The 19572-nt window shown below is 35.3% G+C and overlaps 1 protein-coding gene across 1 annotated transcript in view; it reads left to right on the top strand.

Moving 5' to 3' along the window:
• The window catches only part of astn1 (astrotactin 1), a 251224-nt gene that overhangs the window by 120671 nt on the left and 110981 nt on the right, over positions 1-19572 (top strand). Inside the window, exons 11-13 of the mRNA XM_088927324.1 lie at positions 2175-2325; positions 15661-15827; positions 18016-18210. Coding sequence (XP_088783450.1) covers positions 2175-2325; positions 15661-15827; positions 18016-18210 — 513 coding nt within the window. The remainder of the gene's footprint in view (positions 1-2174; positions 2326-15660; positions 15828-18015; positions 18211-19572) is intronic.

Here is a 19572-nt window from a genome sequence, read left to right as displayed (position 1 = left end):
CATTTCACATCCAGCACACCTACTAAGCAATTAAGAATGGTGTGCACTCCATCTCTTGAACAGCGAGATTTACTATTAATAATACTATTTATGTTGAAAACCAATATATTTGACGTATTTTGAAAATATGAGTTTTTTAAATGTAAAGCAAAGCTATGTTTTTCTAAACTGATGCCCTAGGGGCAAAGCTATTACAAAAATCAACACATGAACAATTGCCATGATCACATTCATATTTGCACATCTGCAAATCATTCTACCATATACAGTGTACAAAAAATCTGATAGCGACCGAGGTTAGTTTTTTTTTTATGTGGTTGATTGTTCAGAAATAAATTAAATGGTTTGGACTGATATTTTTATAAACATACACTTCTGTGAAATATTGAAAATAATTTCTCGCATTTTTAATGCTTCAATATCTACAGTATAAAGTACCATTCAAAAGCTTATACTCCTTTAGTATATTTGCCTCATGAACTGCCTAATACAATTTCCTTGGTCAAAAGTCATTGTTTCCTTTTGTTAGTGTTGTTCCACCAGCAAAAGTACATATTTCACTCTTCTTCATGCTGTATTTCACACTGATTTAAATGCTGGAATACAGCTGGAAGCAAGTTCATCTTTGACAGGGACATGGATGTGCTTCAATGGAATAAACTGTGTTTATGTGTACAAAAATACAATTACATTTTAAAAACCGAATTACTGTATATTGATGTATTAATACCTTGTACGTTATTTAGTCATCTACTAAATATGCATGAAAATTAAACTTTTATAGCAAAATCTTTTTATGAAATATTTTTGCTAAATCTTTATGGTGTACTGTTTACATGGTTGCAGGGTGTTGAAGTACAGTATAATTACAAATATAACTGGTCGTTTATTTTCTAATATTGAAAGATAAAGCTTTGACTACTTTAGTAATGCAGTGCAATTACTTATAAAATATGACAAACATATAACCAAACCCTGTAAACACTTTAGGAATGGGACTAAGTCTGTGAGGTTTTGAACAAAGGGTTGATAGTTTGCTTTTGATTACTGTTCACAAATTTAACTGTTAACTAAAGTACATGGCAATTCTACACACTGTTTTATTAATTTATTTTTAAAGCATCTGTTCCTTTGATACAGATTGTATTGCAAATAGTACTTGTGAATCCATATGCAGTATCTGGCAATCTATTCCATTCTTTTGTAGAAACGACTCCCACTCATTGATGATTTGCAAGGTAAAACAGTTTGTCATTTGGTTTTTTTTTTATTTGATGCACAAATACATTGTTCCACCTGCAAAAAGAAAGTTAAAGCAAAGGTTACACCTTATGAAAGCCTGTAGGTTTCAACAGAGAATTGGGACGTTTCTATAAAACATTTAGATCATTTATAGGCTTTTTTTAAGAGTGACAAGATAAGACTATCTGAAGATTAATATATGCTGTGAGAAAAGTGAATAGCTTGGTAAATAGCTTCTTTAAAAAGTTAGTCACCTGAAAAGAAAAATGAAGTGCGAGCCATACTCCACTCGCTTTAGCATACTGTAATGAAGTGGTTGGTCTATTGGGTGAGCTAACTACTGTATTGTCTGAATATATGCAGATGAGTGTATGGCCTGTGATAAAAGAAGAATGGTTAGATAAAATCACTTTTCAAAAGAAAATGTAATGAAATAACAGACTTGTACAACACAAGGAAAAGAAAATATTGCTTTCAAAAGGGTACCATCCTTTGTTTTTCAAGGCCTGTTTTATTCCAGTAGTGGATTTTTCTTTGATGTTTCAACAGTTCTCCCAGCAGTCTACCTTCTTTACTTCACATTCAACATATGCGCTATCCAATTAAGAATGCTGTGCACTCTGTCTCTTAAACAGCACGATTTACTATTTATGTTTAAAAGCAATATGTTTGACGTATTTTGAAAATATGAGTCTATTAAATGTAAGGCATAATTATATTTTTCTGAACAGATGTCTTAGGGTAAGGTTATTACAAAAAGGGCACGTCATAGAAAATGTGATTTTTCTAAAGTTTTAACAAATGTTTTTTTCCTCAAACTGTTACCATGGAAGGAGCACGTTTGTTTTGTCTGGATTTGTAACACAGTAAGGAACATGTGCGTTCGCTCTGAGCTGGGTTATCCTGAGTCCCCTTGCTGTTGTGCTTCCCAGGGAAGAGCTGATGATCTCTTCAGCGTTCGACAGTTTGGAGGTCCTGCTGGACTCCTTCGGGCCTGTAAGGGACTGCTCCAAAGACAACGGTGGCTGCAGCAGGAACTTCCGCTGCATCTCTGACCGCAAGCTGGACTCCACTGGCTGTGTGGTGAGTCACGACTGCATGAAAGGCTGCATCTCTCTCAATTCACGACGTAGCATCTTAGTCATGAAATGAGACATACGGTTTCAGTTTATTTGCCATCTGGTAGTATTAAGCTGCAATCTGCATTTTAGTGACATTTGTTTTAAATGTTACACAGATCCATGTCTATTTTAAAGGTCTTTGTGGACGTATTTCTGAGAAATGTTAAACCACTATCAATAATTTCTAAATCTGTGTTATTACTGTTCCTGTCTATGTCAGATAAATGACACATCGATCACTGGTTTCAAAGCAGCCAAGTACCATTCTTACTATGGAAAGCAGCTGGCAATAACAGCATCATAACTGGATGGATTGTGACAAGGATTTTGTTCTGGAGAAGGGACGTTTGTATTAAAAAAATTCTTCTGCCTGAGACCACTGCCAGGGTTGCACAAGGCTTTATTTCTTGCTTGAACTTTAGTCTTTTTACCTTTGTGTATAGTGTATCAAACTGAAGGTTGCACCTGTTTTTAAATTCTATATGTTGTAGGCAATCAAGATAATGTTTTACTGGTTATTCTAATGCAAGGTTTAGATGTGGTAATGACTACTGCCTAGACAGAGCTTGACACCATTCACGTCACCTCAGCTGCAGACACATTCTTTGTACAAAAATTGATCTGCACAGTGATGGAAAATTTAGTAGATCCCTTTCTTTTCTTAATACCTCAGGATAAAGTAAGATAGCGAACGTGAGAGTAAATAAAACTTGGGAATCGGGCTTGAATGCATCAGGTAATAAAGGCTTCCAAAATTAAGACTCTTTGGATGATTGGCTCTCAGATGACACATTTCTGCTACTGTAGGTCTAAAAGATGCTGTATTTCTGCAGTGCATTTTGTATTTTTGCAGGGTTTCAGCACCAGAAAAACTGGTCTGTGAAAAAGGTGCTGTAATTCACTCTGTTTTAATTTAAAGGGATGGGGTTGAGTGGGGCAAGGGCTAAGGAGGCTGAAAAAATGAATAGTTCTTACTTTTTGTAATTAGATTATTGTGTAAAAGGGGGTATATAGGCCTGCTAATACAGGAGTCAATAGAAGCATTCCAATTGTACATTATACATCTATATATTGCTTTTGTTTAGTCATTTCCATGCTTTTGTTTATGTAAGCCTTACAGAAATTCAGATGAACATTTTGTAATATGCAGTATTTGCACCAACACAAATAGCTTGTTCAGTGGTTGAGTGAAAGGGTTGCAGCTGCAGATGTGCAATGTGGTTTAGAAAAGTATGCTTAATCACTTCAGATGTATACATGCAAACATACAGTACTCTATGTACTGAGCATCAAACATGTTGTTCTATGCCTTTATGCTTTTAGAAAAAAATATGCAGATTTTGAATATTGATTACGTTTTTGACATCGTTGTGATTAATTAATTGATCATTCATGAGTGATTGTGACAAACTCAAGTGACTTTGACTGTTGCATTAAATCACCTCATTAGTGAGAGTTGATTAGGCACAGGTGATGAGATAAATTAAAGTGTTGAATGTCAAATCTGGTAAAAATCAAGAAAGAAAAACACAGAACAGAACCATATAGACTGCATACAGTAGGAAGAGACCAGTGTCTTTGTGACATCTGCTGTCAGTATGTTGGAGAATGGACTCAGCAATAGTGCAGCCAAAGTCCTATTTACCAATGAAACAGGGTTTTATATTGATCACCATGATCCTAGATGACCCTTAGAAGACATCTAAGGTTCAGAAACCATTGAACAAGCACATGCTTGTCCAAGTTTTATAAGAATAATGGGAGCTCTTACTGGAAACATGTAATTCAAGTTATTTGTGCTAAAGAGGGTTCCACGCATTACTGAATCTTTTTTACACAAGGCTACTGAATGTTGGGTGATGTTTTTGTCTAATAAATACTGACAAAGTAAAATTGGTGTTATTTGACACATGTGGTTATATGTATCTACTGTTAGGACTTGATGAGAACTAGGCAAAGGTCAGATGTGTCTTAATATGTACTGTAAAACTATAGAATCTTAAGGGGGTGTCCTGTTTTTTTACATCACTGTAGATACACATGCCTATACTGTATATATGTCAGGCCGAAACGTTGTGTTTTCTTTCTTCTTTTTTCAGCGTGGAATAAACCTATTACTTGTTCCTATACTGTATATATTCCTTTTTTTCTCTTGCTTTACCATTTTGTCTGTGAAAGCAACTTAATTGCACTAGCACACTTCTTTATAGCTTATGAACTAATAAACTGTGTGAAATCATTTAATGGGCTTAATGTAGTACTTCTGGTCATCATACAATAATATTTCTGATTTTGCTCTTAAACCTTGGTCTTATATTTTTTATCCCATGTATATTAATGAAATGGAAATAAGCATACAGGCTATGTGCTTATAATTAGAGACTCTTGGTTTGCAATTCATTGTTCTTGTGCAGCTCTGTGGAAGTCATTAGTAAATATTATGCAGTGACTGTACTAAAACCATTGCATGGTAGGAGCTCTAAAGTTATGATCAGTCAAGGCAGTCACAGTCATTAGGAAGATGTGAAACAGTCTGAGTGGAAAGAGGAAAGATGGTGGAAAAGGTCTCATGCTGCCACCTGACTGAGAATCACTTAATTTGAGGCTGAAGTGGAAGAATTGTGTTGTAATGAAGATAAACTTTCTTTTTTCCTCTTAATTGAAACATTCTTAAAGATTCCAGTTCGTTCTGCAAGGATATAATGTCTTGTCAACAATTCAGAAGAAGAGATAGAAATCTATAGAAACACAAACGAGATTTATGATGAATTGTGTACCTTTGGTAAAAATTTGGTGATGCAAAATATGTCTGAATGAACAAGAAAAGTGTATACATAAATTCCTGTTCCGGTCTAGGATATAATGTTGAAGAACTATGAGTTAATGTCGCTTAATTTCAGATTTATACTTTACTAAAACACTGTATTTAAAGGTCACTTGGGAGTTCAGAATAAAATATCTAATTAAAAGCATGTGGTCATTTTAACACTTAATGGCATTAACATAAGTACTTGTTGGAAGTGGGAGCTCAATTTGCTGTTCATTGTGAAACTAATGCCAAGAAACTCTTAGCTTGGTTACTCTAAGTGCTCAGAAAACACATAGATGCTGCTTAAGAAAATTAGATTTGGTGCTAAGCTATTAAATTTAATAAACAATTTGCTGCTTCAGTTGGTACATATTATTCTTATACAGTAATGATGCCGCTTTTTTGCCTCTTGTCACCAGGGAGTAAAGTTTTTAGTCCAGCCTCACTCATCTGACCCTTACTAACCTACTGAATAGCTCATCCAACAATATACCCATTATGACACAATGTACATTTCCATCACTCCTTCAGTGTCAGAATGACCTGTCACTGTTCAGCATTAAAGTTTAAATAGTATGAAATCAAACATAAAGTAGGAAACGTCAATATATTATGTGAAGATTTGAAAATCAGACTTGATTATTGTCATGGGGTACTTACAGTACAAAATGCACTGTAAGATTAGTAGCCATGTTAAGATTAATAAAAACTTTAAAGGGTATGTTAAAAATTGAGGCCTGCTTACCATCTCCATGACACTTAAGGCAGTTTTGCAGATCTTTTTTTTAATAAGAAAAATATTAAGATGAAAAGATAGACAGGATATCCACAAATATGTTGAATTTGATTGGCTCCCAACAAGAATAAATTAAAAGAATCTGTGATTACTCCAAGTTCCAAAATCCCTAATTCGGAGAAGAGCCATGCATCGTCCACCTTAATAAAACTGTAAAATTATTTCAGCTTTCATCCAGCACTGATTTGTGAACATCACATACAGAAGGTACATTGCTACAGCAGATGGTTTAAATAACTTGGGTTATTGTATGTCTGCCTCGCAGTACTGAAAGGAAAGTAGAACTACTGTAAGTAGAACTGCAAAAAAAAACTGTGGCTAGAGAATGGCTTACTCTTGACAATGTTTTATAGCTGATTTACTGTCTGAAGACCCTGAAACGCATGTTTTTTTGATGATTAAAACTACTTAAACTACTTAAGTATTTCAAAAATTATTTGACAGTGCATGCTTTGCATTTTACTACATGTACAATACAGTTAATACCCCTGTTGTGTCTGAACACTGTATCGTACAAATTAGGAATAGAAAGTTGAGCTTCCATGTACTGTACTATATTCGTATTAATTCTTTCCCCCAAAATAAGGTTTGTTTTTAATACATTTAAGGATTTTTAGTATGTTTAATAATATTGAATGACAAATTTAGAGGTCTAACTACATTTTTAACGTTACATACTGTAGTGCATGCTAGCTGTACTGTCTGATATTTGGCTAGAAAAGTATATTTTCTGCCTGACATTTGGCTATTGTCACGAATGCTTATTGCACTCCTTGATTCTGTGTATAAATTGCTTATTATCCTTTAATCTGCAAGGTTTCTATACTAAATGATTGTATGTTTTCCTTAAAGACCTCTACCATCACTCATAATGTAAAGCCAGTTGTCACTTGGTGCTTGTTCATAGTTGTAGCCAAAGCAGTGCATCTGTTGCCACTCTATTGGCACTTTGTAATTACTGTTGTCCCAGGTATATAAATTATGATTTTGTATCCGTTTCATTAAAGCCATCACTTGCTATGAACCAGGCTTGGTTCTGCTAATCAATTAGCACCTCTGTTTGGGGGTGCTGCCATTCACAGCCAGTGTTTAATATTTCTCGCAGTGTGAGATACGAAGAATTGACCTCTTCTGTCTCACTGATGTATGAGACTCCTGGGGAGCTAAGGCGGGCAGTCATTTAGAAATAAAGTCTAATAATTGCTAAATGATTATGTGATTAATTAGTTCTTTAGCCCAGGCAGAAGGGAAACTTGAAACTGTCTTTTCTTTAACTGCAAAACTAATTGGTTTCTATGAAAATAAAATGGTTGCCAAGGATGATTAGAACAGACCTCTGCTTCTAGGTAAGCATTTAGATTAAATACGATATGTGTTTGGGGTTGGCTAACATGCACTGGTCTTAATTCTTTCTGCACCACACTTAGCGTCTTGGAGATGAGGAATGATCCTCTAGTAGTATCAGGGAAATTCATTATTAAGTGATTGTAAAAGGAGTAGATTTTTTCAGAACATTTCAGGAGATGTTGAAAGTCTTCAGTTCTGAAGAGAAAGAAGACAGATTATAACTCAGATATAAGATAATATTGGAAGTGGAGACTAAACTGTGACTCTGGATATTTTAGTATGATTATTTACTGTCTTTCATCTTCATTATGTATAAGGTATTAGACATCTGGTAAATCTCTTTAGAGGAGGTAGGATTCAGTTCTCTTCCAGTCGATAAACCATTCTTTGTTACTTCAGGACAGCAGTTTGTCAGCTTTTTCAAGTCAGATGTAAGGCTGAAATGTGAGAACTGTTTCAAAAGCCTCTTTTAAAAAGAAGAGTCAGGAGGGTTTTGGATCAATCGGATGCAAAAAAAAATGGATGAGGCCTTACTAATTTTTTCATATTAATAACCTTTGCAAACTATTCATATGCTTTTTTGTAACAAAAAGTACCTTTCAGTTGTGCATCAGAGTCATAAAAAAGCTTTCTCATGGAACCAGTCTAGAGTCATACTGGCTTGAATCAGCTCTTAGATAGTAAGCAGTTATGAGTCTGGTCAATACTTGGCTGGGAGTTTGTAAAACATACTCAAACGTCTTCTGAGGGCTCAGCTTCTTGCCAGAACCAATGTGTTCCTCTTAAGATCTGACATGGAATTAAGGTCCTCTGTTCTCTCTGGACATTAGTAATGCTGCTGCAGTATGGCAGTGAACAGCTGTAAGGTCAAAGCAGTACGCTGGTCTAATCCTTATGCCAGGACTGGGCACCCTAACTAATTTAGTTCAGAAATTTTGATCTAAGCTCCTGAAATTTCTAAATGTACAAATTCCAACACTTAATAAAACAAGTTGTTTTGGTGGATTTGTAATGATTAAAAAGAACTAATGCCTAAAATCAGTGGAAACACTGGATAAGCTACAGAATTAATTTGCCAACTGTCTGCTATGCAGTGCAAACGGCATAAGAATACAGGTTCCAAAATATAAATGATATTGAAGCCAAAACATTGGTGCACAGAAATTTGTTTTCAACAGTTGTTAATTGAATATTTAAATGTTCCGTCTAGAGGAGTTTTCGTATCCTCTACTCAATATAATATTGAAATTGAAAATTGGCTGCAGTTTCATTCCGTGAAAATTCATTTTGTAATGCTGAGAATGGGGATGTGGTTTAAAGGGGATGCCACAATATCAAATGTTAAAATATATTCTGCAGGTTGTTTCCTGATGGACACAGCCATGCTGCTGGTGGAAACTTGTCATTTTCAATTTTAAGGATGTTGAAAAGAGCCACGTGCCATCTTCTACACAGCTCTAATTACACAAAGCAAGAACGATTCCAGAAGTTAAGTGCAGTTATTATGCAGTTACATAATTGCTTTGAATAGGTGATAGAGGAAACAAAAAATCTAATGCCTTATTTGTGGAACATTGATAAAATCCCTTGAAAATAAATGTTTAATTATAATGTTTACATAACCAATTAACCTTTGCACTGCAACAAATCTGAATTTTATGCAGAATCATTTTTCTTATAAATGATTTACTGCTAGGCAGATTTCTTTCCCAGGTGTTATCTGAACAGTTTGCAGTATAGCAGTTTAGGGGATTTCAAACAAATATGGCAGTGCCTAAAAATAATTTAGCAGAAGGAAGGAAAACAAAATACAACTGGAACTTGTTTTGTAAATGAGGATGAGAGTGGGGCTCATACCTTTTAGCCAGTCATTTTTTCTTTTATCTTTAAAAATAATGAAACAGTTGCCTCAGATGCATGAAGCTGCTCTATTTAAATGTCGTTATTTCTAAAGGTTACATCTGTCTACAGAAAAAAAAAGATTTTTGCGTACGTCTTTGAAGATAGTGATATTTGTTCATGTAGAAAAATCGTATTTTTTTAATTTATGCTGCATTTCGTGGGCGAAATTATATTTTTTGAAAGGACTCAAAATGTATTTACTCCTAATTTCAATCTGAAATACCAGAGGCTGATTCAGTTTGTTTGGAACTGCTGATGAATTCCCTAAGCAGAACTTTCTTGTATTTTCAATAAATTATTTAGTTTTCCTTAGTAAACAACTTGCCTATCAGGTTCACTGTTATTTGATGTTTCTTTGTGTACTCCTAAAAGAATTAAAGCTACTGAAGATAAACATTAATGCGTCAGTATAGCCAAGAAATATAAAACTGTAACATTTTCATTTATGTTTTGTCTTTATCGGCAAGTGTTTTTTTGAAGACAGTGAATTTCTATTGTTCAGAAAGTGCCAGCTGGAATCAGGGCTGCTTTATTAGCTGGGTGGCACCAAGATTGTAAAAGTGGTAAAACATACCTGGATAGGGCTTGAGTGAGCCATGATACGTCTAGGTTGTGTGGCATACTTGCTTGTGTTGGAGTGCCCCAGCAGGTCTCTTGTGATCTCATGTGGAAAATATTCATTTAGCAATAGTGATTGGATGACTGGATTTGCTCTGAAAAAATACAATTTTTTTTCTCCAATATTTTCCTCCTTGTAACACTGAAACTGTAACCAGGTGTGTTTATTTTCTTTATGGTAATGTATTACTTTTTGTGTTCATTGGGGCTTTATTAGCCATCTTGCTGGGACTTTTATTTCTGAAATAAACAACCAATGTAATTACACATCTTCCTCATGACTCGGTGTCAAAGAATTTCATGGTTTTAACAGCCATATAAAAATTCACAGAATGAATTGCCACATCGATAGTTGAAAATTAAATAGTTGCGTTCACGTACTGCACTGCTTTTCATCCCAAAGGATCCCACAACACTTAACATATAGGAGGGGAGGCACGTTGTCCATCACTTTACTGCAGCATCCACCTGGGTGACACAGAGCCATTCAGCACCAGCACCCCCACTACACAGTGGATCAGGTGGAGACGTAAGAAACTGATTCACCGATTGAATTAAAGAAGAACTTTTGGAGGGTCAGATTGTTGTAGTCCAAAATGTCGATTAGCCAGGAAATTGGGGTTGAAACCCTTACTAAAAAGCGTCATGAGTTCTTTAAAGTCCAGGTAATCAATATTTCAGTTTAATGTCTCAGCTGAAAGATGGCACCTCCCATACCACCGTGTCCATATTATAGTATACTGGGCCATTGGTTTGACATTCTGGTCCAGAGGAAAGTGCTAACCACCATCTCTTAGAGCAGCAGCTGAGGAAGCAAGTGTTTCTTCACAGGTCTCCCATACCAGTTCTGAACAAGCCCCCATCCTTGCTTAGCATCTGAAGTTATCTGAAAAGATCAGGCTAGTTGATGGTAATGGTTCTGTCATCTGTGTGTCAATCTTTCCAGTTGTGTATTTTGCTGCACAAGAAGAATGCACTCAACATGAGACATTTTATAAAAGAAAGAATGCTGTTTTTTCCCCCTATGTTCTAGTAGAACTAATTGCTTAAATCAATTCCTGGGAGCATAGGGTCATATAAGCATGGTGCCATCAGTACATGAATTCCTCTGTACTTATTTTGCTTCCACATTCTTATTGATCTAGCAAAAGTGGTGGTGATTTAAAGAGTCTGTGCTGAAGATAAGTTAGGAGATTTAATGTACCACGGTCTTTACATTAGAGGCAATAAATCAGTTGTCACAGAGCTAGTAGCAAAGTGACAAAATCAATACAAATGTATCCAGGGACCAGAGGGGGCTTTAGTCATTAGGTGTAACCTTTTATATCCTGATACAGCATGAAGACGGCTCAAGAGACCCATAACCTAAATCTGTAACCATAAGAACTGCTAACTATAAAATGTATCATAGAAGATTGTGGTAAAGCAGTGTATATATCTGTTAGTGGGTATAGTGTGTGATTCTCTTGCTGTTGTCAGAAAAAAAAACGCTGTGTTGATGAGGAGCTTAAAAAGATATCTTAATGTCTTATTTTGAGAAGTTTGATTTGTTTTTCCAGTTAATATACAGTTTTTGCAATTGCTATAGTATATACTTTCTATCTAGCATAAAATGTATATGTTATATACTGTATCATTTATTAGGAAAACAATTTGCACCATTTTACCTCAAACAGAAGTTTCACTTTGCAATTTCTCCTTATGTATTCCATCTCTGATGCAGGTATTTATCAGAAAATTCCTTCAGATAGAATCTTTTCTATTTTCTTTCTTCGCATAAGTCTTTTCAACCTTCCCAGTTTGAGAAAAAATGGTGATTTTACAAATAATTAAATCTTGCCTTCCATTGTCTTTTTGCCATGCTTCTGTGGTTATTGCTGTTATTTTGATGTGCTAGCTGTGTTTTTTGCTAATAAGAAGAAGAAGGAAAAGTTGGGATGATGTATTTTCAGAATTACTGAGTCAGGTGTGATAGCTCAGTCACTGTGAGAATTGCAGAGCTTGTACAGTATGAAAGGACAAAAGGCAATCAGCCATTTAATAAAAAACAAACTTTTCTTAATGCCTTTAAGTTAGGCCAGATGGTGTGATCCTGATTTCAGATACATTTTAAGCACAACCCTATAGAAAAAATTAATATGACTTGTCAAGTTACAGATCCATACAAAAAAAAGTATTTTTTTTCTCAATCCATTCACTTACTGTACCTTTTTGGAATTGGGTTGAGAGGGTATATTTGAAATACATTTGATTGACTTTCCAAAGTGTTTCTCAAGCATGTTGTGTTTTACAATTAAGAAAAATTGTGCAAGAAGAGTGTTTTCTATATTTTGGTTGAAATAGAAAAGGCGCCAGCAGAGTCACAGCCGTAGTAACACAGGCCAGCTAGAAAAGTGCCACATTCCATGGTATTCTTCGTTATGGACTGAGGAGACCAAGGGGACTGGTTAGTTATGAATGGTTCACAGCTGGATCAAAAAGACATCTGAGTAATTGGTTTCCAGGGGAAATGGAGGTGATTTTAATCAAAGGAATGCAAACCCCTGGAAGAAAAAATACTAGCAAACTCTTGCAGAATTTTAGGATCTTTTGGGGAAAGAGAAATCTTTTTTTTTTTCGGCCAAAGGGGACCTACAGTATAAACATAAATAGCATAAGGGAGACAGACAAGTTGTAGTATTCAGATTAACTGAATGAGTGACAGTGACCGAGCTTCTGAACAACAATTTCAGTATAATGGAAGTTATTAAACTGTACAAAATTCCATTTACAAGATTATTTAACCTGATGCTGGTTTTACTCTAGAAGAAAAATCAGTTGGGTGTTTTCAGTGTAATTGTTAGGAGAATTTATTAAATCTTTACTTTCCCCAGGATGCTCACAAATGCCATGTTTTCTTTCTTAAACCATTTATTTTTCAGTTTTGGGGTGTGGTGAAGTACTTAAAGTAATTTCAACAAAAAGTTCTTATGTGAGAAGAAATTTTCTTTGTAACAACTTTAGGATGTACAACAATAAAATTATTTGAATGCATTTGAGCCTTTTTCTTTCACTCTCATGCAAGTTTACTGTGCTCTGTTTAATTTGCTTACTCCACACAGGTGCAGGAGGACGTTTGTTCAAAACATCCTGCACGTCTAGACCTGGAGGATTTGATAGGTTTATTTTAATCAGCAGCTCTTCAATAACACCTTAGGAACACCTGCTTTAAGCGCCGAGTACAACACAAAAACATCCCTTTGCAGCTTAATACACTATGCACTTTACAGAAATCAATTGTACATTTGCATTTTGTGTGCTTTAATTCAAACAGTAAACATCTGAAAGTGAGTGGAAACTAAAAATTCCATGTATTGGAATTCTCTTGTTTTAAATTAAAATTATGAAAGAGTGATTGAAAGTGATCATACCAAAGCAAGACATGTTGCATATGGTATTTTTTTTCCATTGAAATTAAAGCAGAAATTATATTTTTAAAGTTAAATGATGCTAGCCAAGATGATTTAGTTGTACTCTTTTGTATGCTTAAGAGTCTGTAGGATGACTTTAGCAGCAGTGTCCCACTGAAAGATATACTGTAGTAAAGGTTCTGATCAGATTTCCTTAGGCATTAAAACATTTTTGATAGACCTCAGAGCACAATGCATGAAAAATAAATCACAGCAAAACAAACAGAAGTAGAAAATACTTAGCATTGAAATAAAAACAGTATCTGTTCTACTTTAAACAAGTGGGATTTTAGGGAGGACATAAAAACACCCAATGAATCAGAAGGCATAAGAAAAAATATCCCTGTAAAATGGTACAAGATGGTGTTGTATTGGAAACACCAGAATCAGTGGAACGAAGGTTGTGTTTAGGAGTATAAACAGATGAAAGATCAGACAAATACACATTAGTGTCAAGCCATTGAAGTCTTTACATGTTATGAAAGATTTTTTTTAAGTATGGGAAAAGATTCCAACAGAAGAGGATTCTTGCTGTTAAGTTTTGAACAACAGTGTTCCTCAACACTGGAAAGAGGGAATTATAATGAAGAGAAAAATGAAGAAAGGCATATTATGAATATAGGTGAAATATATTTTGTGTTAGGCTTAGAGAAAATGGGACAAAGCTGAACAATAATGTTCTTGCAAAATGTTTCATGTGAGGTTCAGATGTTAAGCTCACCTCAAAACAAAACTTGATCTGATAACCATCAGCAGTAAAATTCAATTCACGTTCAATTTATGTACTCTAGCTGATACTGCAATAGTATGTTTGAATTATTCAGTGAACCTTTCAACTTGAAAAAGTATACTTTTGAGATTATGAACTACTAATCTGCTGTGAAGGATATTGACCTTGTACAAAGTACATCATGTACATGCGAGGCTCTGAATGGGATGGATCTGCCAGAAAGCCTAAACCCTAGTCATTTAAATCATACTCGCATGTTTAAATTCTGGTTTACCACTCTGAAGGCTATAGACTTGACTCTGGATTCAGCCTTTGGATTCAATCATAAAGGAAAAAAACTAGATTGATGAGGGCAGATCACTATAAGATTCAGCTAATAAGGATTCTGTATGGTGACTGGAGGCAAAAAAATAATGATATGTCCATCCGCCAGCTTCCTTAAGCAGAAACCCATTATTAAGTTTCAGTCATTTTTTGAGTCAGACACTTTTGGAAGATGAAAAGTTTCAGCTGAATTTCGGAAGATTCTGCGACTTGGAAAAAAAATTGCTTAGGGAGCTGTGCAAAACACTGGGGATTTTTTTGTACCTTTGGAATACTGACAATACTTTAGAGAAGGATTAAAATAGTCAGTAAGAGAACAGGTACTGGCATGTTTTTTTTTCTAACACTTGTGTAATCACTTAATATTCAGTTATAACTACAGTATATGCCCCCTGTTTGAACTATATCTGAATTTTAAATCCTACAACTGTCTTTATCTTTCATTAATAGAAGTTTATTTTTTATTCCTTTTAATCAAGTTCCCAGTAATACAGTGCATTGATGATGTGTCACGTAATGTATAATTAAATTACAATTATGTTTTAACCTGGATGAAATGTATATGTATTTTTATTCAGCTCAAATTTCACACATATTATCATAAATGCTTTTTCATTATTTTTATTTTTATTATCATTTCATTTAAAAATTCACTGTTCTAGCAGTTATATATGAATATTACGTAGGTCTAACAAACACCTGGGGGAAGAAAGCAAAATAGTTTTTTTCTTAAATAAAAACTAATTCAGTATAGATCAATGTATGAGATTCACAGTTCACTAAATAAAATATTTGAGATCTGGCTGAGAAGGTTCTGACTTGTAATCTAAAGATAGGAAACTGTTCTTCCCATAATGTTAAAAAAAACCTTTCTGAGGGTGAATCTTTTTTTTTTCACTGCTGTCTATATCTTCAATACATTGTTGCCAAAGTATCACCATGTGTTTTTCTGTGTAATATACCCAACATAAATTTGTCTTCTCACTGAAATGTAATAAAGTGAAACCCTGCATTGTATCAAAAATTAATGGTTAATCACTATGCTGACATATACTGTACATGACAGCTAGTATGATTTGTAACAGAAGGAAGCAGTTCACAGTACGATATTTTACTATGAAATGGCAAATGGCATTGTGAAAGCACGAGGGTTGCAAATCATAATAAAAGCTAGGTAGAGTATGGAGAACATCTGGAAAGCGTGAGATAAACTGTGGGAAGTTATGATGTGGAGCTGCATACACATGCTACCAAATTCACAAAATCTCAGCATTATGCTAAAGACACTGAGTTACCTTACTAATCTATATTCTCTCCTCAAGTGCCCCCCTGGTCTGAGCCCAATGAAGGATGGCACAGGATGCTATGATCACCACATTGGAATTGATTGCTCAGATGGCTTCAATGGTGGCTGTGAACAACTTTGTCTTCAACAACTGACACCCTTGGATGAGGATCCGTCTATGTACAATATCCTTATGTTTTGTGGGTAAGTGCTAGAGCATAGATTTGATATTACTATACATTGTGATGTATTATTCTTCCTCAGTGAAAAATTATCCTCATTCCGAGTTCTTAAAATGCCTGTAGAAATTCTCAGTTTGTGCATCTCACTTGATCTCACCTCAGAAAGAATGGATTTTAATCTCAGCATACCCTTAGCGTTGTTTGAGTTACCTCTTTTGACTGATCTCTGAAAAAAGCTCATAAAGTCTGCATAGAATAGCCAGAGGAATATCTTGTTTGTACCACTTCGATAGTTTAGATTCTGTTCAGCCGTCATTATCATATGGGTGACTTCAGTGGCATCTCACTCTTGAGGTGATACTTGATAGTGTGTCTGAGTTACTCACTTAATCAAGTTAATCTGACAGGAAATCAGCCTCAGTTTGAATAACAAATATATTATACAGGCATTTAGAACCGGCATCAGCATCATTCACCTGCAGTGTCCAGGTATTAGGAAGAAGGTATTTTAAAATAAAAAATCTGACAGTAAATTAAGATTTCTTTTCCTTTTGTCTTACAAAAAAAACAATACAATGTAAAAAGAGCAAAGCAGTAACATTTGATTATGTGGATCATTTATTTGTTTGAAATCTGCAGTGATCGGTGAATGAGATGTGGGATATACAGTATCTCCCACTATATTAGACAAAACAAAATTTGAGTACAGTATTTTTAGAATTGGCAGAACATGAGATCGGTCTACCTGAGGTGGTACAGTAGAACGATTCTTGCATGCTATACAGTGATCGATGTTAGTCATGAATAATAGATTACTTGCATGATATTGGCTAAATAGGTTTTGTGCTGTAATGAAACAATAATCAGAAAAATGTATTTTGGTAAACGCCAAAGAACATTATTGCAATTTCAAGATGAGAATATATTACATTTTTTCTGCCCTCCAGTGCATTTCATTCAATGCACTTTCTTTCTTTAGCATAAAATCAGTTGGATTGAATGCACGAACATAAGTAAAATCTGTCATCTATGCGTGAAACCTGAATTGCAAAACAATGTCATGCAATTTGCATTTATAAAGTGCCTTTTATGTTTAAGCACCCCAGGGCACTGGGTGTGAAGCTGTTTGAATAGTCTTATGTGAGCCATGGTAAAGACCGCTTAAGATTTTAGGCCCTTAGCTTTTAATACCTGGTTTGTCAGATTCCTGAGTATGCTAAGACAGTTAGTTTGAGAGATCAGTGATATAAAAACTAATCGGAATCTACATGCTGCAGGTCAAGCAGAATAACTCCAGGTTTGTGCTTTCTAAACTGAAATGCCTTAGCCACAATAATGCAGCGTCTTTATATTATATTATATACAGCCTTGTTTCACATACCTGTATCTACTTCTGAGATGCTTGGAATGTCACTGATGTGTGCTTCTCATGTACTGTAGGGTTAATCAGCTATGAATGTGTATAACCATTCTGTATACTAAACAAAAGCACTTCCTAAGAGAATGACCTGTTTAACAGCCATTATTACCAAGTTTCAAATAATGTACCTCAATACGTTAAGCTGTGCAGTGCACAAACCAGGAGTTTTTTTTGCAGCCAAATTCATTATCTGTTTTTGTAAAGAATTTTGATTAAATTGTAAAGGATTTCTACAAACCTACAATGGTAATCAACTGCTCTGAGAATTGCAGCATCTTAAATCTCTTAAGGCTTCTGTCGGATTTATAATCTAAACTTTTTGCTCCACATACAAATATTCCTTACTGTAAATCAGAAACCGCCAAACTGATTCATACTGTAAATTCCAACTTATCTGTTGTCTTGTTGAATTTCTGACATTATAGAATCATTATAGAATGTGTTGAATTATGATTTATCAGTTGTTTTATTTTGAAAATATACCACAGATTACAGTTTAATTTTTCATCTTGAAAGCCATATTGCGCTTTACTTGCTTCTCCAAATGAAACAAGCCGAAAAATCATAAACCTGTTGTACGACTCATAAACAATCTGCTTAAGTCATTTCCAACCTAATAAATATTTTATTGCGCATTTATCCCAAACAAATATATATCATCCTCTAACAGCTTTAAGAATTGTGCTTAATGCTGCATTTATTCTGCCTTAGAAGCATGTTCATATGATGTCAGATTTTCTAAATGGTTTATGTGTAATGCCGATCATTTGCTTGTCATTTGCGCTGTTAGTTGTATTGAAGATTATAAACGCGGACCAGATGGACGTTCCTGCCAGCCCATTTCCGAGGCCTGTACTGAAGGCCTGGACTGTGGTGAAGCAGCTGACATCCCTGCCAACCAGACAGTGTTTGGGGAGCTCTTCTACGGCTACAATAACCACACCAAGGAGATCACATCTGGGCAGATTCTCAAGATCACATTCAGGTGGGCCATTCGCAGAGACTAGAAACCAACTACAAGTGGTCATTCAGTCTGATTATACAGTCAAATCTGGCATATTGTGTTACTAAACAGAATATGCAACACCTTTATATACTATATTAATACTGTACATAGTGATAAAAAGAAACAAGAAAGAGTACCTGAAATACATGGGATAAATAAACATTACAGTGTCTTCAGTATTCCTCAGCTCTTTTGCCTACACATTAGTCTGATGGAACTACGAAGACTTCTAATATCTGGTAGTATTTATTCCTTACAATCATATAGCACTTTTCTGGACACTCCAATGCAAGCGCTTTGTACAGTAGGTAATGGGGACTCCCCTCCACCACCAATGTGCAGCACCCACCTGGATGATGCGACGGCAGCCAGAGTGCACCGGTATGCTCAACATGCATCAGCTCTTATTGGGGAGGAGAACAGAGTGATGAAGTCAACTCATAGATGGGGATTATTAGGAGGCCATGAATGCGCAATTTGGCCAGAACGCCAGGGTAACACCACTACTCTTTTAGAGACGCGCACTGGAATTTTTAATGACCACAGAATGTCACCTCAGTTTAACGTTTTACCCGAAGGACAGCGCCCCCTACACACCCCACTAACACCTCTTCCAGAAGCAAAGAGGTCTCCCATCCAAGTACTGACCAGGCTCACACCTACTTGACTTCAGTGGGTTGCCAATTGTGAGTTGCTGAGTGACATGGCTCCTGGCTATCAGGGCTTTTTTTACTGTGGTGGTAACATACAGGATATGTTCTAGAAGTATCCGAGCTAGGGTTAGGGTTTGAACACCACCTAGACATTTTTGGATGTGTTTGCCATACTTACTGTAAGTAAATGCTGGAAGTAATGCTGGAAAAGCGTTTCTTTGTTGTTTGCTCGAGAAAAGAAATTGGCCCAATTTCGCATTTTTTTATGCTATACAACACACCTGTCAAAAATAGTCAAAAAACAAAAGCTTGAAAACACACTTTCTGCATGCTAAAATCTCTTGTTTTTTGCATTTTAACACAAATAAAATGATAAGCTTTGCCAAATATTGGTGGTATTTATAATGCTAACTTGTCAATGGCACCAAAGCACTGTATTTTGTACACCATTTCAGCAGCAGATTAAAACAGACGTAAATAATGGAAATATAAAGGAAAATTAGAGCAGATTCACTGCAGATACATCTAAAAGACCTAAAACTGATTCTTTAGATGTTACTGCCTTGTCTGGAGTCATTTGGTTCACTTTTAGAACACACGTATTTAAGATAAGTTTTTTGGTATATGTTCTAGAAGTACCCGAGCTAGGGTTAGGGTTGGGGTTTGAAGACCACCTAGACATTTTGGG

The sequence above is a fragment of the Atractosteus spatula genome, chromosome 11 (genome assembly GCF_055471065.1).
Source record: "Atractosteus spatula isolate fAtrSpa1 chromosome 11, fAtrSpa1.hap1, whole genome shotgun sequence".
NCBI lineage: Eukaryota > Metazoa > Chordata > Actinopteri > Semionotiformes > Lepisosteidae > Atractosteus > Atractosteus spatula.
The sequence above is the reverse complement of the archived record's forward strand: the minus strand, read 5'-3'. Positions and strand labels throughout refer to the sequence as shown.